The 23909-nt window shown below is 41.2% G+C and overlaps 2 protein-coding genes across 2 annotated transcripts in view; one reads left to right on the forward strand and one right to left on the reverse strand.

Moving 5' to 3' along the window:
- Positions 1–383: 383 nt before the first annotated feature.
- Positions 384–5173, reverse strand: acmsd (aminocarboxymuconate semialdehyde decarboxylase). Its single transcript, XM_018682286.2, has 10 exons — positions 4988–5173; positions 3877–3921; positions 3010–3106; positions 2868–2917; positions 2331–2567; positions 2052–2145; positions 1585–1680; positions 1230–1402; positions 791–889; positions 384–582 (listed from the first exon to the last, which is right to left on the reverse strand). Exons 1-10 carry the CDS (start codon positions 5042–5044, stop codon positions 520–522), a joined length of 1011 nt encoding a protein of 336 aa, XP_018537802.1. The 5' UTR covers positions 5045–5173; the 3' UTR covers positions 384–519.
- A 974-nt stretch (positions 5174–6147) lies between these two features.
- The window catches only part of tmem163a (transmembrane protein 163a), a 51702-nt gene continuing 33940 nt past the window's right edge, over positions 6148–23909 (forward strand). The window contains exons 1-2 of the mRNA XM_018682287.2: positions 6148–6825; positions 12161–12280. Of these exons, the coding sequence (XP_018537803.1) occupies positions 6624–6825; positions 12161–12280 (322 nt within the window). The 5' untranslated portion in view covers positions 6148–6623. The remainder of the gene's footprint in view (positions 6826–12160; positions 12281–23909) is intronic.

Here is a 23909-nt window from a genome sequence, read left to right on the forward strand (position 1 = left end):
CTTAAGTTACTTTTGAACAACTGAGAGTTTAATTTAGGTCAGTTCCCGCGGTAAGATGCATGAACAGGCTAATAAATGACTGACTTCACCAGAGTAATGTCATTGTATGTATTTAGGAAGCGGGCAAATAAATATATGAATGCACAGAGTCCTCAAATTTAACAGCCACAGCAGCAGCCACATGGCCATTTACAGCTAATACAGTGTCTCTAGGCTGGTGATTGATACATGACTTCTAGCAGAGATGGAGAGAACACCAGTGTAATTTAGATTAATCACACACCATTCTTTCCCATCATCAATAACAGCCTCCATTCTCCACTCTCAGAAGAACTTGTGTTTTCAATACTGAGTTCAAACAAACAAGGCATTTCACAAAATACTGACAGTAAAATGTTTACTTCATTATATCAAACCACAATGAAATTGGTTATATCTCCAATACAACCTACATGATGTTTTTAATCATCAAAATATACAAGTCTGAATGAGTGTTTTGCACTGAATCGCAGTTGTATTTCACTCAAATTGCTCTCGTTTCAGGCCCAAAAATTCCAGTGCGTTTCCAGCAAGTAGCTTATCCTGCAGAACAAAGGAATATACATCAGACTGCATACAGTACTTTAAGATTTTAAAACTCATGCTTTCACTGACACAATTTACTTTTGAAAGTTAGCAGGATTAAAGAGATTTCTCCATTTTTGGAAGACTTCATTATTATTATAGAGTCAATTCATGACAGGGATACTCATCTGCATTTTCTACAGGGAGGAGAGGGAAATATCTTTACCTTTAGTGTTTCATCAAACTCATCCATTGACTCAATCAGTGATCCAGGCTGCAGCTCACCCAGTGGAAATGGATAATCTGTTCCCAGCATCACTTTATCCTGACACAGGAAATACATAAATGCAAACTTAGAAAACTATTGCAACGTTGACATCAACAGTATTTTTGTCAAAGTGGATGAGAGCAGGACTAGTTACTGTGATCAGTAGAACCACTGTAAAGACTCAGAGTGCCTCCACACATCAGAGCAGCACCGTATGACCTTTACCAAGCCCTGGCATGCAGTTTTTGTATCCAAGGTTAAAGTAGTGTTACAGAAATAACTGCTGATGTGTTCAAACTACCCACTCATTCTCCAGACTCCCTCAGTGTCTTTACAGCGTATGGGCCCTCTCTGACCACCAGTAAGACATGGCGAGTGTTGAATGAATGAAGCTCACTTTCCCGATAACATCGACGAGCAGCTTCAGGGAGGTGGGATCGTGAACTAGGGAGTCAGTGTAGAAAGATCCGAGGTATTTCCGTGGGCTGATCTTGTTGTCGACTGCGCACAGGTCAGGCCGGACCGTGTGGCCATGTTCAATTCTGCCAATGGTGAATGGGAAAGAACCGCCTGTAACCAGACGAGCAAAAAATATTTAATTTCAAACATCAACACACAGAGTCCCACTGCACCTTAAAATGAGGATACAGTGGGAATGCTTTGAGGTTAACACCTCAGTGCCCTTATTATTCTGTTGTGTCTTTAATGTACTACATTTAAAATACACCGTCAACATCTGGTCTCTTCTGTACCTCCATGAGCAAAGCAGACTTTCAGTTTAGGAAATCTCTCGAAGACACCTCCAAATATCATCGAGCAAATAGCCATGGTTGTCTCTGAGGGCATGCCTTTGTGATGGAAAAGACAACAACGTATAACCTCTCTTTTCACATTCTGTCAGTGGGTTATTGTTCTAAGTGGCAAACAAAATGGAGCATCATTGGTTACAATCATCACATCAAATGATGTGTAAGCTAAAATGCTCAAAGAAAATCAGCACCAATGTGAATTTTAAACATGGTTGTTTTTGAAGGCTTCATCAGTCCTCACAGGAAACAATAGACATGCTGTGTTCTTGCTGATGGTTTTTTATGCAGATATAATTAAACATGGATCAATTTCAGTCATTTCAGATGAACAGATGCAAGAAAAATGCTTTTATTTTCTACTGACTATAGACCAGGGAGATACTCAGTATCTACTGTTCCTACTCCCTCACCCACCAGCCAGGGCAGCCAATACTTAGCCATCCTCCCATCTGTCTGCATGTCCCATGGGTGGACAAATATGGAGCAGCCCAGCTCCTCAGCTGCCTGTGGAGAGGACACACTGCAGGATCAGTATTTTTCCATGAATGAGACCTTGACCTTTGAATACAAAGGATTGTCACTGTGTCATCAGTCTAACCGGTGAATTGTGAACATGGGCACATTTGCAACTGCATTCATCAGGAATTATGTTATAATATAAGCAAATACTAAAGTATGCAGTGTCTCACAGCATAGAAGGGATAGAGTTCAGAGGCGTTGAGGTCCCAGTTGTTGATATGTGAGCCAATCTGCACCCCAGGGAAGCCCAGCTCCTTCACACAGCGCCTCATCTCCAGGACGGCCAAGTCAGGAGCTTGCATGGGCAGCGTTCCCAGGCCCACAAACCTCTTAGGGTGACTACGCACCGTCTCGGCCAAATTGTCATTTAAAATGACGCAGAGATCCAGTGTGTCATGAGGTTTGGCCTGGCCATCCGAAAATAAAAGGAAAACAGGTAAATATATCTGTGAAAGCTGAAATGCATTTTAGTCATAGATTCTTCATCTTAGTGTTGATGCCTCTGTGACTGAGGAAGAACAAAGAGAGTTCAGCCGCTTTGCAAGCGAGTGCTGCACCAAAAACCTCAAATTTAATTTGCTCTTCTTTTGTTTTTTTACATGAGTGGGTAGATGCAGCTCACAACAAGTCAGGCCACAGTAAACAACACACTGTAGTTTCAGGACTTCAGCACACAGCAATAAAACATAATACTGCATTACACTCACCCAGTAACTGAACATCACAGGAACAGTAGAGAGGGCTTGAACGGTCACACCTGAAGATCATGAACGGAAGCATTGTTTTTAGTCATGATAAAATAACAAGCTGTAACATTTCTTTTCACATCTTTTATGTCTGTGTCTGTACCATGTTGATCCATGTCTTGAATGCGTGCGTCGGCATCCCAGCAGTTTTCCTGAATCACTCGGAACAACTTCCCATCCTTCATCATTTTTGCTTCACCCTGGAGCAGGGAATCAACACCAGTCACACTGTCTCAACATTGCAGAGTCTTGAGCTTAGTCATTTCACTCATTAAGTTTACAATTCTCCAGCTCATGAGTTTATGTGTCTTTATAACATTTCAAAGTACAACCACATGATGGCAGCAGACTGCTGATTCATATCTCCATGGTACACATATGACATGTAAACACCTCACATTAAAACTGTATTACAGACAAATTGTCAATATGTTTGTGATATATATTTAACTGCAGACTGAAATAAACAAACAACATCTGGTTAGTTCACCCCCCTGTTAATGGCTGTAATTAAAATTCTCTTATCTTGAATGAATCTACACTTATGTTACCATGTGGCTTTGAGTCATCTTGGTTCTGATACTGACATAAGGACTTAAACAGATGTTCATCACCAGACACAGCTTATGTTTGTAAGCATCAGTTTGATGCATTCAACTGTTTGTCTGCATGTGCAATTAGCTGAAGCCAAAAGCTCATCCAGCGTCTGCTGCAAGAAGTTTTATCAGCTCTGTGTTCTGCTGTGTTGCCTCTGTGTTTAAAGTGAATCTCTCTGCTGATGCAGTGGCACCGTGCTGAGCTCTGCAGCTGCTAACACAGCCAGGACCGGCCTGACAGGTCCACAGGGTGGGGTGCAGCCGGGAAGAACCTGCTGTGTGCCCAGCATAGTACGCAGTGTAGTTGCATGAGGGCTCCCGTAGCTGTGCCCTCTCTGTACACGCATAGAAAAAACATATATATGTGGACTCACCTTGCAGTGATGGTGAAGCTGGACAAACCCATCATATCCATACCTCTGAAACACATGCAAAACATGATAAATTACTGTCCAGTCTTTGAATATCACACACTAAAAAACATGCTGTGCATTAGATTACTTATCTGGGTTATGAAAATGTGTAAAATCTCCATATAAACAAGAGCATGGTTTGATATCCCCCACGTGCCTTGCTAAAAAAGCCTCAATTGATTATTTTATCCCATCTGCAAAGCTTTAATACATCCTGAGGACTATCCACTCCAACACCCTGGATAAGTCAGAGCGAATGCCATCTGAGGTTGTTGACTCTTTTGCATACAGATGAAGCCACAAATGATCTACGTGAGCAGTACAGTCAGTAAAGCCCCATTTCATATCCCTGCAGATCAGTAGGACTGAATCTTCAGAGAGAATCTTCAGCTTTACAAAATGCAAAATGGGTTTAACTTGAACTTTTACAGGCGTGATGTCTATGTCTCTCAGTAGCAGCCAGCTTTCAATGTAATAAATACATATGAATGTTAGAGTTAGTAAAAAGTTAACCTTAAAAATCTGTTTATGATGAGGGCTTGATATGAAATACAATAATAGGACAGACATGTGCAATGTATACAGAGAGAAAGACGCATGGAGAGCCTGTGTGAGTGTGAGGACACCCATCTGCAGGCCACGTCTCCTGTCCCGCTCTAAATGTGGGGAATCATTAGCTAAGGCCAGGCCTCCACAGTGACAAAGACAGAAGAGCAGGATGAGATAGAGCAAGGCCAGTGCTGCCTATTGATTAAACTTTAACCAACCGTAGAGAACACAGACGTATGGAGTGAGCTGTTAAACTCCTCGCTGACACTCCAATGGGATAGTGCCGTACATTTTATTTTACTGGTATTTAATAGCACTGAATTCAAGGTAGAAGCTCTGCCTGACACAGAGCTGATACTAAGATTGATTTTTTTTTTTTTTTTTCAAAAAACCGACTGAACCACACAAAATGAGATCCAGCCCATAAATTGTATGTACTCAAGGCTTAAGGTTAAGGTACCAGGCTGTCACAAAGATCCTTCCTCCTTAGATCCTTCATGAATATGTATTTCATAGTGCCTACCTGTTTCAAATCGGGCCACTCCTTTGGTAAAATATGATTATGAATATCAACCTTCATCCTTTTGATTATCCTCCGAAAAACTTGGGAGGTCTGCAGCAGGAGATTTCTTAGAACAAATGTGAGCAAAACTGATAGATTCACTGCCTTCCCTCAGCCTGAAACCAATGACCGACAGGTGAATGTCTGCTGGGACACCCTGGTCATTTATTACCTAGTCTATAAAACAAGCAGTGCTGCAAGAGGCACTGAGTAAAAATACTAATACAGCAAAAATACTGCATTACAAGTAAAAATCCTGCATGAAAAATCCTACTTACGTAAAAATACAATGATACTAGCAGTAAAATATAGTTAAAGTATTGACATAAAAGAACTGGTTTGGTTCCTCTGACTGATATTATTATATACACACTGATCCGCCACACACTCACAGTGAAGTAATTAACACTGACCATTTGTTACAACACATTGTTCAGCTGTGAAACCTTGGGTCCAGACATTTATCTGGATGTTCCTTTAACATGCACCACCCACCTGCACACTGTTGCAGACCAACCACACCCCCCCATGGTAACAGCACTCCCCACTGGCAGCAGTCTCCCCAGAAATGCTTGTGTTACTAGTTTGAACTACTTAATACACTGTATTTGAAAGAATTTTGATATAAAACCAAGCAGACAGTTATCAGTGGTCTGACTGGCTGGTTAATGTGATTAATAGCTGATATTCTGAACCATGAAGTGATATCACTCAGAGCTTCATTTTTGCATTTGCATGACTTTTGCTGAGTCAGCTGAGAATAAGTGACCTGCAGCACGTGGAACCAGTCAGAGTCAAACTGCTCAGGATCTCACCTGCTCACAGCGCTGCGTTTAGGCGCCCCCTGGTGGTTAATCATGTAGCCCAGTGATGAACTCAATGGTTGATCTTCCATTGAAAAGGTTAGGGTGTGAAAGAAAGTCGATAACCGAGAATCAGTGTGATCATGTGACATTATTATAGAGCATCAGTGTAACTCATTTTGACTTAATATGTTGCTTTATAAATAACAGTTCTCTAGGATTAAAGTTTAGTCTTTTGTAAAGATAATTCATAGAAAGCTTGAACATCTCTGAGAGATTCAGGACACATGTCACTTAGTTTTTCATGAAGCGGTGTGTATGTTGAATTAAGTGCTGAGTTCTGAGAGGAGGAGAGAAGGACGAAGGGGAGGAGGGAAAAAAAACTTGCTGGCACCGCCTGCCAGAGCCACAGCAGATCTCAGCATTTTATCGCATCGCCGCATCTAACCCTAAAGTATCTCCAACTGCCTGAGCCGGACTGGGTCTCTACATCCAGGCTGGAGAGCTGTTCCTCGCTGTGTTGAGTTCACACACAGGTAGAAGAGAGAAAGGGAGGGAGTTGTTTCGCCGCTGATGCCGGGGAGATAAATCCTTTATCCCCCATCTTTTCTTATCGCCATCTCTTATCTTCCTCCCCTGCGCAACTGAGTCGACACCGGTGGCTGACTGGACGCGCTGGATGGCTGCTGCACTCAGCGAACCGGCGTGAAACCTTTTTCCCCCCTTTATCTTCATCTTCTCCTCTGCCTCTGAGCCTGAAAACAAAACAACAAACAACAACAACTGCAGCAACAATGACAGACCCGGCGACCCAAGAGTCCTGCCCTGTCCCAGACCCGACTATAGTGGATCCATGCCCGGCCACGGTGCGGAACGGCCAGTGCGCCCCGGATGGCTTCACCAACCACCACCACCAGCAACCCAAACCCCCCGGCCAGTCCGAGCCGTTCACCACGGGCCAGGAGATGAAAATCACAGACAGTGTGGAGGGTGAAGGTAACTTCATCTATCTCTGTCATGTTTGGATGTGGTTTTTAACTTATGGATGTGAACACAGTGGAGTGCTGGGGAGGGACCCCGGGGAGGAGGAGGTGGAGGGGGTATTTTTTACCCATGTAAGATATTTTTAGTCCGCTCTTGGTTGAATAATTTATGATAGTCCTACATCAGCAGGATTCAGATTAGAGTAAAGCAGAGGCTGAATTTAAAGCTTCAAACATTGTCAAATAGCTTCAAATCCTGAAGGCACTTATTCCTTCCTTCCTTCCTTCATTCATTCATTCATTCATTCATTCGTTGTGTCCTTTCAGTTTTAGACATTACATTGCCTCAAGGGACAAAGTTGCATGTGGGTATTGGATTGTTGTTTAAAACAGGCACCCAGAGGCTCACAGACTCCGTCTACCCTAAAGCTAAATTCTAATACTAATCTACATGTATGCCTCACAGACCCTTAAGTGAGCATTTACATTTGCTTAAGCACATGTGTGAATGCATGTGTGTGTGTGATTTTTCTTCTAATATAATCGCATTCATCGTCTAACATGCATTAAACCTGTGAATCTAAACATTCCACAGTGGATAATAAGAGGGCCTCGGTTATACAATGAATCCTGTTCAGTTTACACAGGCATTCAGTTTGTTAATTGAATGTAATGTATGTTTATGGATCAGATTTCAAGGGATAACTGACATTTTAATTCACTTGTGTAGCTTACTAATGACACCAATAGGTTTGGGCATGTTCAGAGTAAACAGAAACGCTTATTTAATGATATGACAGCTGATTGGATTTGCTTATATTTAAAGGGCTGGAAACAACCAAGAAAAGATATCAGATGTGCATTCATCATCATTGTCATCTGCTTTCTTTACCGGTCATTTGAAAGATTTTAACTCGATAGGAAGAGAGATCATTTAAAGGCGTACTGCAGTGATTCAGTGTCGCACTTCTAGGCAGCCTGTGAGAAGCAGATGGTGGAAGTGGTTGAAACTGAAGCAGCAGAGGCCGAGATGTACTGACTTTTAGTGCCACATACGGATCAAGTTCCAGAAACACTGAATCCTACGCTTCCCATAATGCAACTCAGTAGCATCTGTCTTTACACCCCTTCTCCCTGTCAGTCTAACCTCACACTTTAAGGTTGTGAGGCCTCCTGTTAAACAGTTGTAGACATCGAAAGACGAAGACATCGAAGATGAAACTCCTCGAGAACCACAGACTTCATTATTCAATGGTTTTAACAAGCAAAGTTGTTCTTAGATTGACTGGTAATGTGATTTTTATGTGTAAAGGTCATTGCCTCTCAGCTCAGAGTCATTAAAATCTGTGAGCAGGCATCAAGGAGAAAACTTAAATAGCTTAAATAGATTTCTAGCAAAAACAAGGTTTAAACAAATGCTGGCACACATCATGCATACACATTTCAGCACAATATACTTCACACATTCACACTCTCCCTGTCTACCTCCTCCTTCCCCTGCTTTCCTCATCTCTCTCTTATTTACATAAAAGTCCCTGCCGATGGCGTTAGAAAACCTCTGCAGTCCTCTGATCCTGGTTACCCATGCCAGTGAGTTTCTTCTGTTTCCTGCTAAGATAATAATACATTACATGGTATGGTGGTGTTGTCTGATGGCATTACAGTAAGACATACAGCAGAGGTTAAGAGCAGGCTTTAAGATGATCAAAAAAGTGGTTATTTATCTCTTTCATGTCTGACCTACCACAGGTTTTACATTCAGTCTTGTGTCTCTTCTTGCAAATATGTGCAGGAGCTGTGTAATCAGCCTTTTGAGCCAGATGCCTGATGTTAATTATTTTTAGAAAAGAAAGGTGCGACAAGAAGCAAGTGTCAAGAGAGAAACACACACTCACACCCACACAAACCTGTGCATGTGTCACAGAGAGCTGTGTGAGGAGATGTTGAGCACATGCCTTCTGTCTGATCCCCCAGCCAGGGATCATGTGAGCAAAGTGATTTAGCCATGCTGTCTCACTTCCTCCCTCGGCCTCGCACACACAGACACGAACACACGCAACACAAGCTGGTCAGACAGTTTAGCTAATGTGGTTTTACTCTAAAAAGTTTTTGAGTCTTTATTAGACAGCGTGTTGTAGTTTTATTTGTATATTTGAACCGTGGCCACCGGTGTAGTACCTCTCTCTCAAGCTTCACGCAATAGTGATCCTGCTCTCACTGGGCTGGATGCTATGCTAATATCCATATGAAATCACTCTGGTTCTTAGAAACTTGTTCAGGGGTATCAGAGCATTTCCAGTCACTGGTTGTGGAATCTGTGCTTTGCAATCAAGGAAAATGTCAAACACACGATTTACAACATGATTAGTTAAAGTTGTTTGTACAGTAAACTGCAGACATAGTTGATTAACAGTTTGCATGACTTACACAAGAAAACCTACTGATACAGATACTGACAGGAATAAATAAGTGTTGTTATGACAGGGAGTGTCATTAGCTCTACATGCTGCTCCATGTGAATCTCTCCCTGTACATAGCACATGTACAACACAAACACATGTGTAGTATATACACACTTTTCAAAGAGGCTTGTTTACACAGACCAACACACATTGGGACTTATTAACATTGCTGAACCTCTCTCTCTCTCTTTCTCTCTCTCTCTCTCTCTCTCTCTCTCTCTCTCACACACACACACACACACAGCTGCACAGTGTGACAGTTGACTTAATTTGCTCATAATGCAGCAAATTGATCTTGCTCTTGCCCTCAGTCAGAGCAAGAACAAGATCACCAGATCTTTTTTTTTTTTTTCCAAGCAAAAGCCATGCACTGATTTTCTTTGAACTTCCATCTTCAAGGAGAAATCAATTACAACCAGATTAACTGATTTGATATCAGCTAAGTATTGAGTATTGAAAGTCAGGGGTTGAAGGAGTTTGGTACTGGAAACATGTGCTGCAATGATGAAGAGAGTCTGCACCTGATGTTTTCTTCATGTCAACAAAATGTCCATGTTTTAATTAAACCAATATGAGAATGACTGAATTGACTGAAACAAATTATGGATGCAAAACTGCTAAATATACACAATACTGAAGAGGTCAGGTTGAAGGTATGGCTACCAGCTGGCAGATTTCCCAGCTAATGACATTCAAACTGTCTGTCTTTGCCTTAAATAGTTAACAGATACATGTAGAGGAGCTGTAGCCAACATTTTGCATCAAAAAGTCCCAGGCACCCAGTTAGATGTAAAAACATATCTGACAGTTACATTCTGTCATACATTAGATTCAGTTTTCCTGAACTAAAGTGATGTATTTTGAAGAATGCAAGCGTCTGGCTGTCTTTAAGAAATAGTTGGTGGGAAGCCGGTGAGGGATTGTGTTCCAGTAGCAGCACCATCTCCCTCCGGATGCTCTGTCTACACTCCCTCCTTCTGTCTACACCCACACTAGACAGTGGGAGTTAGCAACATCAAGAACTGCAGGCAGCGTGAACTGGCAATTCCAGTGTGTGAGAAAAAAAAAAAACAAAATAAAAAGAAGCGAAAACAAAAAAGAGTCAAATAAAAATAACAGGTTTTTATGATTATACCATTTGTTTGTAGTTGGAGTACAAAATGAACTACGACAAAGGGAACTGTAGTGTTCTGCCCCAGCCAACAAGTTTTTCTACAAGAATTAGGATACTGTGAAAACATAATTGTCAAACGTAAAGGGAGCTCCTTAGTTTAGTAACAAAACACCTGCAGTATACAAACTGGGTGTGTGGAGTTTGAAAGATGGGGCATTTACCAGGCAGGAGAGGCCCAGCAAAACAGTAAAAAAATAACAATAAAATCAGCGGGTTGCATCATGGGAAATGTAATGTAGAATTTTTGGCGCTTGACTGTCCTGACTTGTACTTTTCTTTTAAAATCCTCTGAGTCTTCTGTGGGTCTCCCAGGTTTATGGTAGTGCGATACTAAACACTAAAGTTCTGTTTTAACTTTTAAAATTTGAGAACTGACTCAGTCATCAGTCCAGTCCTGCTGGAAACAGGCACAGAGGGCTTTTTACTCTGTAACACAATCATGTGACTTAATCAGCTCTCTACCAGCAGCTGTTTCTGGAACGATGCCCTCTCTCTCTGACGTGTGCACACACACACACGTGCTCTACGCCCACAGTCATCTTGCCATTTACATTGACAGCTTTTAGCCTGTAAGTTTACACAATATTGTTTCTTAATATGTTCTGTGGGTTTAGTGTCAGGTGGTCGATCACATGGTGAACTTGTGTCAAATGGTTGGCAGCAGCTTCTTTTGAATCAGATGTCATAACTCATGATGGACTGATTTGTATGAGTTTGAGTAGATTTGCATTCTGTGATTCCAGTTCTCCTGCAGATCAATCAATGTGCCACCATGACAAATATTTACAACTAAATATTTAGAATGTCCCAGTTTTGTAGGAGAGAGGAAGAAGGTTTCTGCAGTATTCAAAGAGATATGATCATATGAAAAAAATGAGGAGGCAAGGAGGGGGTCTATTTTGTGGAAACCTTTTAAAGTTTTCGTGTACAGACTTGTATTTTGTCTGTTTTTCCCTTCAAATACAGATCAAGATGTATAAATTATGTTTTAAAGCCTAAATTGAAATTTTCAAGTTTACGTTTCCATTCATTTCTGCATGCACTGCCCCCCATGGCCTCTGTGCTCTCTTTGATGGTTGATGAGAATGATTTTCTGAGAGGAAAGATGCGTGAAATGATGGTAAAAGAGCTCTGTCATTGTTCAAGGCAGCTTTAATAATTACTTATAAGTTTACTGGTGCTGCTTCTGGTAGTGGATTCTGACCACAATTATTGAGCAGAACCTGACCTGACTCTGACCTCCCTGTGGACTGGGGAAAACCGAGAGAATTTTCTTAGAAACAGCTTCATGTGTTGTTCATTGTTTCAAAGTACAAATTATTCACTTTTGTAGCATATCAGATGCTTTGTCATTGTAATCAGGGACAAAATACCTCCCATTTTTGTAGTGATCCAGAGGTCAGAATATAATTATTCACACAAAATGCTGAATTTAAACAAGTTTTGGAGTGGGCAACATAATCTAAGCTCAGTGTTTCTTACAGCAGTGCATTGTGGTACTCCTGATGAAGCTTTACACCTCAACCTTTTTTTTTTTTTACAGTGAACCAAGCACTGATTATTCAAGACTGAAGAGTCTCGTTCCTATCTTGGTCTCCCACTTTTGTTGTACAAAAGCATTACACAAACATTACGCAGAATGAGCATTACAGAACACAAACTGAAGAAACGAGGAACTGTCCTTGTAACAACGTTTATGTGTGTCCCTGCAGGTCTCCTCGAGAGCAGCATGCGCCTGAAGCCCCATGAGGCCCAGAGCTACAGGAAGAAGGCGCTCTGGGTCTCCTGGATCTCCATCGTGGTCACACTCATACTGGCTGTGGCAGCTTTCAGTAAGCATTTAAAATACTCATTTATAGACATGCAACATGTACTTCAGTGCCATAAAGTTACCATGTTGGAATGTTGCTCTGTTCAGCAGTAAGTGGACCCACTGAGTGTCAGTTTATTTCTCACTTCCCTGTTGACTAAGAGGAGATGTTGTCATCCAAACGTCTGCTCTAGTATTTGTGCAGTCGTGTGGTAAGTTGTTTTACAAACTAATCGCTCTCAGTGTGGACCTGGAAGAGGTGGAGAAGGTCTGAATTACATTGTTCTAAAGGTAAAAAGCAGTTGCTATAGTTGAAAGAACTTTGATTTAAACAAAACAAACCCTAGATTCAAATGAAACTGTCAGCTTATAATGTATACCTGCATATATTTGTTAGATTGAAAGTTTCAGTGCTATGATTGATTTGAATCATTATCTTTGAAGAGCAAATACTGGACAGGATAACAAATGTGTATGTAACTTATAAAATGGCACACAAAAAGAAAAGATGAAAAAAACAGTGAAGCAATCGATTCCATGGATAACAGTGAATTAAGGTCATAGTTTCAATCAAAGTATTTTAGTATTTTCAAAGAAGCCTTTTTATTCAGTTATGAAAGCAAAGAAAATTGAATGTCAGCCTTGCACGTGTAATGTGTCACTAATTTGATATCACATAAACCGATCACGCACATTTTTGGAGCAGTATGACGGCAAAGAGCATGTGCCTTTTACCCACACTGTCTTGATGAAGGTCAACTGTGCAGAAGAGCAACTGAACGCATCATGGCAATTGTCTTTCACTTAAAGTGGAACACTTTTTCACTGTAAAGTTCTGTGGACTCCTCTATATGTGTACAGTGATTTTGTCAGATGACGTTGCAGTTATAAAATCATCTTGGAAAAAATCAGGTTTGGAAATGACTGCTGGTTAACATGTAGTCTGAATGGACTGTGTTTCTCACGTTGACAACAGAAACACAAAGACGTGTAAATGAGAACTGGGCTGTATTAAAATACTGTACCACAGAGTAGGAGAGAAGCAAACAATCAAAGGGCTGAAAAAAGGCTGTCACTCGCCAGAACAACGACACACGACTTCATGAATATGCAAATTAGCGCACAACATCATCTAGCGATGTTTAGCTTTTCTAGCATGCATTAGCCACTTTCCATTAAAAGTAGTTTACAGTTTCTTTTATTTTTTACAGTTTTCAACATTGTCCTCCATTTTGCACACTGTCCGTCCACAGTCGAGCCATATACTAGGTTTTCACCCAGACCCAAACTGAGCCAAAGGCAGAGTGGCCACAAACATGACTCCAGATCACTGATAATGTTGCTCTGCATCTGCTGGATGTGTTAATGATCAGCTGTTTCCTAACAACTTCATCGTATCACCTTAAAAGGTGAAAGAAAATATGTCACTATGTTCTGTTCACAGCTTGTTTTCAAGTGGTCAAAAGTCAGTGTGAAATGTTTTAGCTGCAGCTGCAGTGAAACTCAATGCTAGAGCGACTGAATACAGCTCCCACGAGATGGATAACCTGAAGTGTGTGAGTGACATTGTTGCGTTGTTCATTCGTATTTTTAATTTTCCTCAAGTGAAACCAGAGCAAGGAGGCACAAAAATATACCATGCAGGGTAGAGAAATGGGCAATGTGTGCCTGTGTGCGTGAATATTTCTCGATACAGAACAGGGAGACTTAAACAGAAGAACACGATGACCCACAAAAACATGAACCACCGAAACCAGGGGAGACAGCCGGACTATTGGGAGACAGAAAGGGAAGAACAAGAAAAAGGAGGGACGGGCAGACACCAGACATAACTGCAGCCTCGAGAGGACGGGTCGCGGGCACTGGGTTAGGAAATAAATATATGAGCGCAAAGCTTCCACCTTCTGTCGCCACGCAGCATGAAGAGCAGGAGAAAAGAAAGCGAGGCATAGAGGCTGTGCACAGAAGGGGAGACAACTTAGTGAAAGGGAGTAGAGGGACTGGAGAGAGTGAGAGACAGATATGGAGAGTAGAGTGAAGCTCTGAAAGGTGCGATGGTACCAGGGGACGAGGCAGGACGAGTCCTGGCAGGCAGCGTCTGGGATTTAGTGGTTATGAAGGCTCAACTTTAAAGAACACCAGCGTGCCGTTTCCTCCTGCCTGTGCCCTAGTTTCTCTCTCTCTCACCATCTTCCATCTTTTATCTTTTGCGTCTTGTCAGCTTGTTTCCTTAGCCTCTACTTTCTTTACCTCCTCTTTACGTGCTTTCTCTCTGCGTCTCTCCCTCTTTGCCCCCTTGATTTTTTTCTCTGTTCTAATATATGCTCAGAGGACGATTTGACTCTATCAAGCTGTCAAATGTCTTGACGTTTTAATAAAACAGGGTAAAAGTCAAATCCTTATCTACTCATATATCTTTCATTCGGTCTCTTTTCTAGCCTTTGCTCTTTCTCTTTTCTCCCCTTTCTTCTGCCCTTTTTTCTTCTCTCTCTCTCTAAGGAAAGCTGCAAAGACCCTCTGCCCCTCTGAGACCTTTAGCAGTATTTTAACATTTAGAAGGATGAAGGTTTAAGATGGATCCTCTTCTGCTGTTTTCAATTGAACTGACTCTTGAATTTCTCCGTCATGAATGGCTGCTCTGTGTTAGCTCGCAACCTTTCTGGAGAAGCTGTGTTTTGCGCTCCCTTGGCTAGCTACTGACCTGTGAAAGTGGTACAAGTCTTTGAGGCTTTATCAGACATATCAGGGTCAGAGAGTGAGCAGAGACGGCACGTCAGCAGGTAGGAGCAGGTATGTTATTGTTTAACTGACTGAGCTGGTTAAGATGGTTGAAATGATTGGAAGGTCAGTCAGATAGACTGATCAGCAAAAGCCAAGCAAAGCTCATAATAGTTTCTCTTTCCCATAAGGAAGAAAATGAATTAATTAGTTGAATATTTTTTAGAGGATTTACATTTCTCTCTTGCAGTGATTGTTGGTATATGTAGAGTTTCCCCTCAGAAACCAATGAAGCGGTGGAGCATCTAGATTTAAACTTGTCCTCCTTGTTAACGTTGGAACGTGTTAACCCATAGTGTTAATACGTCAGTCGAAAGTTCGAACGTAAGCGTTAAGATTTTCCAACGTGACAACGCATTGGCGCATTCCTACGCGGTGACGCGTTGCGTTCGAACTGTTTCGAAATTCTCTCTTCTAGAAAGTAACAAGACTATTTCCTCCACGCCTATACAAGTCTGAGAAGTCCAACTTTATCACCAGGTGGAGAACGCAGCACCCACCAGAACCGTGACTTATCGCGGGGGTACGTCGCACTCTCGCAGAGTTTTATCTAGGAAACTGTCTTCAGCCGCGAGAAGTAGCTTGAATACCACTGTCAATGGCGTGCGGTGAAATATTTTGAATGACCAAGTGGTTTGATTTTTCAGTATATGTCATTAATATCAGACATGTCTACGATGTCTGTTTGTGTCTTCCCCTCTACTATAACTAGGTCACACTGTATGTGTTACAGCAGTACTAAATTTACTGAAAGGAATTTAAGGAAATGCAATATGTTAAGGGACAAATGTACTTGGTAAAGAAAAAAAATCCAGCTGTGCATTGATCAATTGTAGCTGATATATTTCTGAAATTTAATCTAAAAATGTTATTTTGTTATTAAATAAAAAAGCTACCCTCGTACCTAAAGGTAGGAACAAGCGCCAGGGATATAAAATACAAATGACACAAAGGAAAGGTCTCATTTCTTGCTTTTCAGGTCGGTTTTGGCTTCTTCAGCGAAAGATAAATGACATGTTTCATTCAGTTTTTCATTGGAGTATCTTTGCATTGGATTACTTGTGCTCCAGCTGTGCTGCACTGTAAGAATTGTGAGCCTTTTAATGTTTCTCATAAGAAATCCCAGCCCCGGTGAATAGCTGTTGTTTCATTATCAGGTATAAGGGGAATTCTGCATTGTGTTTATGTAATGCATTTGTATTGTGCTTGCTAAGCAGCCACAACTGTTCCATATTCAGAGTGGGCAATGGACTGCACACCAGCAGGGATGGTTTTCAGATTGCCTCGCAGGCCCTCTAGAAGCAGGCTATAGGAGCTGGCCTCTGGACTAATAGGCTGCCACACGATCAATCAGTGGTGCTGCCAACAACCATTTACTGTTTGAGGAAAGAGGAGGGAGGATTGTGCTGGGAGGGAGTGAAAGAGGGAGGGAGCAGGAGGGATAGAGGAGGGGAATAAAGCTGAGGTTGAGGGGGAGATAAGGAGATGGAAAGACAGAAAATGACGGGGCTAAAGAGGACGGAAAGTTTAGGCGAAAGAGGAGGAAGAGATTTAGTAAGGATGAGGTGGAAACTAGGTGGGTCTAAAATAGGACAAAGGTAAGAAACTTAGGGTAAGACCAGGGGAAATGGATAGATGGAAATCAGGCAGAGGAGAACTATTAAGCACCATAGAGCAAAAGATAGAGCTGGTCAAAAGAAAGACAGAACAAATAAAGAGAGGAAGAAAGAACAGCTCTCTCGATCCTTTCTTTCCTTCCATGTTCCATGTTTGTTCTCTCGTTCTTTCTGTCTCTGCAGTAGAGCTGTAATTACAGTGATTTAACCCAGATACATAACGTAAAAGCTCGACATAGTTATAAATAAACCATCACTTTATGGATAACTATGTGAGCCAAGACTTTGTAGCTGTAGAAATGAGGAGCTGAGCAGGAGAGAGTATGAAGACTTAGCTCATGTGGTACAACTTTTACACCAAAACTGCACGTTTGACACGTAACGAGGAGGGCACAAATAAACCCTTGTTTGACTCGTAGCCTACAGACTAGTCGTCTCCATTCACGCATGACCCAGTTCAGCGACTGCGGCACCATGAGATAATACCAGACCGAAAACAAGTATTTTAGTCAAACAAAGCAGGAGACTTTCAGGTCATTAAAAGTGCCTGGTGGAATATTTACAGAAAAGAAAAAAATCTAGATCTATATTTCTGTCACTACATGAGCGCTTTGTTGGGGAATGCTAAGTCTTGATAAGGTCTTGATAGATTATTCAGTCCAGGTTTTTGTTTTAAAAAAATCTTGGTTTTATTTTATGATGCTGTCATGTATTCATTTGTTTGCTAAATGTTGCAGTTCCAAGCTGTTTGGGAAAATGACTTTTAACCTTTTAAAAGACTAAACGGTACTAACTATATTTTTAAAGATTAACGTCTCCAGATGGAGCAAACAAGCCTGAGGCTACAGAAAACACTGAGACCATATAATATATTGTTGGGTTTGGTCTTTTCATGGGATTTACAGACAATAAGGAAAATACAGAATAACACCAGCTTTGTCCATTAAATCAATGTGACTGGAAGCTATTTCAGAGTGATACGAATGTGACAGATTGTTATTCACACCGGGAACAAGGATAGACCATGCTAGACAAGAATGAACGTGTCTGAGACAGAAGATGCTGTAACCACGACAGGTCACATGATTACAGTTCTTGAATGTCTTAAGATTGGGATAAAATTGGTTGGTATTATCAGGACTCATCCATAGTCGTTAAGAGATACATTTGCTGACTCCTGCTGCTTCCACTATCTCATTTGCTAGATCTGAAAGAATAACACAGCCAAGGCAAAAACAAATGATGAATCACACAAGGCGTTAGAGTGTACACAATGGAGATGTTTGCATTCAGCTGTACAGTGGTATCTGCAGGCCATTCATCATATCTGGGCAGTCGCTGCAGAAGCACCAACTCCCCCCACGCCCTCCTCCTTTGCTCCACTTCTACCTCACTCTGCGCTTTACTCCCCCAATCCGTCGTCCCCACCTATCGTTCCCTCCTTTCCTCCTGCCTGTCCAAGCCTCCACCCATCGCCATCTTCTTTTTCCCCCTCCCTCTCTTGAAAACCCAGCCTCACCCTCGCCCACCACCCCCACCACCCCTACACTCACACACACACACACACACACACACACACCCCGTCTGTCTCAGGGTAGAAAACACAATCATTTATTCATTTGTTTTCCCTTCTCCTCCTTGTGCAGCCTATTTTTACTGTTGAAATACCAAGTTGCTAGCAGGGAAGAGGTGCCAGGCTATATGGTGTCAGATTTAGAAGTCAGAATCATTTACCTCCTCTCTGCAATTTTTGCTGTGCCTTCAGCTTTGTTTGTTTGCCTTGTCTCTGCTCTCATTGTCATACATAGAGTAAGTTTATTAATTTTGTGTTTTTGTGCTTTTTTTTTTTTGCAGTTTCTATTTTGATGTGCCTGTCCAGATGTGTATGGTTTTTGTAATTACTGACTGATTGTAATCATCAGATAATACCTAATCTCCTGGTCCAAATGGTCATTGTGTGTCATTGTGTTTCTAGCCACAGCCTTTGTTATCCCAACAAATGACATGAGGTACATTCAGACTTCTCTTCATCCAGCCCAACTCTAATGTACATGTGGGTAGACATAGAGTAACATGGCATTGATCATCAGGATCATTAGTACTTGTGTTCACCAGACTGAGCACTAAGAAATATGGGTGCATTGTGTATCAGTAGGCATACAAGTGTAAATGTCTGGACTGTCTGTGTGTGACAAACAGTCTGAGTGAGTAAGTGTGTTTTTTGGTGTATATGTGTGTTTTGCCAAATTACAAGTAAAACCCAGAATTTCTCCTTCAAATGTCATTTTGTCCAAAATCGTGCGTTTGTTTACTTCATTATTCTTCATTAGTCACTGCTGCCTGACTGAAAGAATGTACCAGTGGCACACCTCTGCCACTGTCAACATATGCCACTTTAACAAGACAGTAAAAGCAAACATTTTCCTGCCTTTCTGTCAAGCACAAGTCTCACATAAAGGGTGTTTTCATGACTCCTGTCATGGCACCACTGGTTCAGTAATCTCTACTGTATTTACTCATTTTCTGCAGGAGCTGCCTGTCTCTTCACCTTGACAATAGGTTTTTAGAAACATTGGCAGGCTTTCATTTATACTCAGTGTAGACTTTCCCAATGATTTTTAACACATTTTGATGAAGGCCCTAATGAGTCTTAGTGTAAAATACAGATGGGTGACAAATTAATTAGGAAAAAACAACATAAAGAGTCTTGGTAAGGTGTTGGGCCACCACAGGCTGCCAGAACAGCGTCAGTGCACCTTGGCATTGACTCTGCAAGTCTCAAAACCCTGCTGGAGGGATGGAGCACCATTGGCCCAAAAGATAAGAATGGTATTCTGGTGGTGGAGAGCGCCGTTTCTACCACTCATTTTTCAGGTTTTCCCTTTAATTTGTCACTCATCTGTACAGGTTTTTGTGCAGATTCATTCATAACCTTCATGTTAAAAGACAGATAGACTAAAGGACTTGGAACAAATATGTCACGCATAGTTACATACAGTACTTCTTACACTGCATGTGCTGTTGTGGCAGTTTGACTTATCCTATGTCTGTCAGGACAAATACACCTTTGTCTGCCACAGAGGGATAGAGTTAGGGCTCAGTTGTGGACAGTGAACCTAGAACAGCAAACTCGTAGTGGATAACAACCTCTTAAGATTGGTCAACAAATACCCATACAGGAAATTTGATATATTGTGCATGTAATACCAAGAGAACCATTCTCAGGACTGTAGCGATTTCCCTCAATTACTGCTTTTAAGTCCAGATGTAAAATGTCATGATCTTCCTCTCCACTTATCCACCAGCTGCCAGAGGAGGAACCCATTATTATCTTAAAAGATGTGTATTCAAACTGGATAGCTGTTATCAGATGACCCAGGAATTTGCAGTGGATAATTTGCCCTGAATCCCCCACTTTCTAAACATGAATTACTGACACATAAATTATAAACCGGGCAGATCAAATCACAGATAGGCTTTTCATAGATAACTGGTCAGAATGCGTGCTGATAGTTTCCTCCACATACCTGCCTACTGTTTAGTGACCACCCGTCATTCCTCGGATAGTTCGGATTATTAGAGGATCCACAGTTAAACAATAGAAGACAATGTAGACAAGTGAAGCAGAATGGGGTCACACACTGGCTGTTCACTGGTATGTTAATCTCTAGTCGCTAAATGTCTCATTCTTTGCTGCATCTGGAAGTATTGTGTGGTGAGGAGGAGAATGGTGTCTTTTACAACCCATGATTCCACAGCATGTGCTGAGACTGTATTTTCCATTTACTAGCAATTATATAATGAATGGCAACTAGTTTGTGTACGACTAACTGGCCTCAGCAGAATGAAGCGTCTCTGTGTGGTATCTTACTGTTGACAGAATGGGGACAAGGACACTTTGACTTCTCAAGGATAGAGTGGGGTTACTGGGGTGTTAGCTGATGTGCGTATAACTACCGCTCTTTGTGATGTGCTGTAGCTCTACATGACTCCTACTCTCATTACTAAAGAATGGAAAAACCTCCAGATTATGAAAAATGGCCAAAGGGTGCTTTCACACATAAACACAGGCTGGTGTGAATCTGCTGACTGTGGAAACTGTTGAAAGCCTTTTTGTAATGTTACAGTACAAGACACCTTTTTTCATCCTGATTGCATGTCTTTGTCTTTATATATAACATAGGAGGTTCAGTCGCAGTCTTGGCTAAATTTGCTCATGATCAGTTACTTTTTCATGAGCACTTCGTGACATCAGAAAAGATAGAGAATTAAGGAGTGGCAAAGTGCCGCATGTTTTACTGTCAGTCTACGAAATTAGATTTTCCCGCATGGGAACGTGTAACACTGACAATACAGGATGATAGACACCCAGACGGTCCAATGAATGAGTTATCTTTCCGTCCATATTCCTTGTTTGTGACCAACAGCTGCTATTCAAGAATGATTTACCTTGGTTAGAGAATGAGAAGAAACGGTTTATTCATTTATTATACTTTATGATTAACTGTGATTAACAGATTTTAATGCGTTCCATTTGAGTCAGCTGCACTTGTAAGTTGCAGTGTGGTTCTGCCATCTAAACGATCATCATACATTGCCGTGATACCACATTATAATTGCATGGTTTTCTGTAGAAGTACCACACTGTCACAGTAAACAGATCCCCTGCTATTTACACTCTCTGAATCTCCTCTGAGCGCAGCAGTGAGGTTGTCTTCAGCGTTCTCGGTTTCTCACACCAGATGCTTCAGTCACATTTCCCCTCCTCCTGCACCAAGAGGACAAATCTCACACGCAGGCACACATACATGGGCATGCACGCATAGATGTGCCATCTTCACATGTCAGCGAATGACGCAAGTTGAAGATATTAATATATTTCTAAAAGCAGTATAGGCAGAAGAGTGCCAGTAGTTTCCTGAATTTAATAACAAATAAAAGTGCAAGCTTTTACATTCACAACAACTCCTGTCCTGCTCATGCTACTGACTCCCATCGCAAGGATTTTATTAATTCAAGATATGAGCCACAGTCTAATTTTAATCATTAGTGACTGAAGAGTCCAGTGGGCATTTGCCTTAGTGTGTGTGTGTTTTCATGAATCTCTGTGCATCACGCTGGGTGTGTGTGTGTAAGTGTTCTCAGGCCCTTGTTCTGTAGGTCTAGTTATGAAATCTTTATAAGGCAGAGGATAATGTCAGAGTTATAAATCACAGTCTTAATGTTTCCCCTTTAACTAGAACACCCATTTTTCTTCCTCTCCATTAGGCCACTCCTCTACATCCATTAGTGGATCGTGGCCATGCTGGGACCAGTAATTATGTAGATTTCTGTTTTTTGTTATTGTTATTATTTACTTCCTATACTGCACAGCATACATGCATTAAAAAGCTTATTTTATTTTCATTCAGCAAAGGAAGCCAACCTTGTCCCATTGAACAGTTTAAAATAGTCACCGTTATAATGTTAAGGAGTAAATACGTGATTTAAGAGTTTGCAAGACTGCAAATATGAACAGACTTTCAGTGCCAGCTTTTGCCATTGGTACAGTACATGCTACAAACATATTTCACTTGTTACTTGTAAGTGTACAAGGTTTCCATAGAAGTTTCCACTGGATATTTGATTAGAATCAATGGGATCTTTGATTTGTTGTAAGTATAAAGAGTTGGTTTATGAGAATGTGTCTTCTCACAGCATTGGCATGTTCCCATTATCTGCTGAGATAATGTGAAATTAAATATTTTTTGGTGTAGACTTAGTGATTAAGCCCACTGTTGATTCCAGGACGATTCTATAAAGGAAGTTGTGTTTCACTGTATCGAAGCAGAAATTACTCTCTGCACTAATGGTCTGTGGATATATCTGTAAATGGTATTAGTATGATGCATCTGTCAAAGTACAAAGCCTTTGAACAAGAGTGTGTGTGTGTGTGTGTGTGTGTGTGTGTGTACACCTGTGTGGTGCTGAAAACCCTTGATGTTTAGTGGATACCATGTGGTCAAACAAGGTTTGTTACACAGCTTCAAACACCAGTGGGATCTTGTGATTAAACTCAATAAATTATGAATGCTGATACAGACATGTATGTGGGTCTTTGTTAATGTAGTTAACAGCATGAATTCACACTCAGGATTTTTCCTCTCTGAAAACAGAAATGTGTTCGAGAATTTTTTGAGGGCTCTTTTTTGGGCTTGTCGTGTCTGAGGACAAAAAAAACAACAACAAAAAAAACAACCATGCATGCATTTTGTAATGAGGCTAAAGCTTTTTGTTTACTTTAGGATTCAGTCTTTGCCAGAGTTGTCATGGGAATTCTTTCCATCTCAGCATCGCTGTGCAGACTTGTACTGAATTTCCAAGTTTGTGACAGGTGGTCAGATGTTACAGCCGTGCTGCCTCCTGATTTTGAATCTGTGGGAGCCGCTCCAATCATTTTAACTCTAAGGTTTATTTGAGAATGTGATGCTGATGCTAACAGAAGAGTTTGATTGTTAAAGAGGTTTTATTGGGTTAAATCAGAAAGTGAATCTCATCCATTAGATTTTTTGATTTACAGGTTTAGCCTGTGTGCATTAATTCCTACCTAAAATTCTCTCCAAGCAGAATAAAATGAGCTCAATAATGGCAAAACCTGTTGTAAAAATATTAGCTCTCCGTCTCCATCCTCACATTTTGCCCTCATGGGACATCTGGGTGGACATTTCTTCTTCCAGTGTATATTATAGCATTTGTGGCTATTGTTTCTGGGTTCTGTGTAGCTTCCAAATGGTGCTGCCAACATGCACAGTCGCCTGCCGCAGCTTTAAAGATGAAGCCAGAAAGAATATCCTACCTCACTGCAGTAATTCTACACTATTGATCCCCTTCTCAAGAGAAATTGTTTTGAAAACCCTGCAGGGCTGATGCAGGACAGATGCAGGGTAAGAGATACTTCATTTTCCAAACACCTATGTTGTCCATCATCCCTGGTTCTTTGTGCTTTTCACTTTGAAATAAACACTGAAGATTAAAGACAAATAATCTGCCAAAGATCAGTTGGATGGAAGGTGTGTAAGCACAGCAGCACTGAAAATTCTCAGAAACAGTGCTGACGAGTATGTGTCGTTGCAAGTATGGGTTTGCACACTGTTTTACATACTTCTCTCATACACTCTTTACCTTGTTGTTGATGCGTTGGGAACTCTGGGTAGGCATTTTTATCAGAACAAGGTGTTTTATGTGTGTATTTGCTTGGCTGTCAAAAACTCTCCATCT

Source organism: Lates calcarifer, linkage group LG1, assembly GCF_001640805.2.
Source record: "Lates calcarifer isolate ASB-BC8 linkage group LG1, TLL_Latcal_v3, whole genome shotgun sequence".
Lineage (NCBI taxonomy): Eukaryota > Metazoa > Chordata > Actinopteri > Centropomidae > Lates > Lates calcarifer.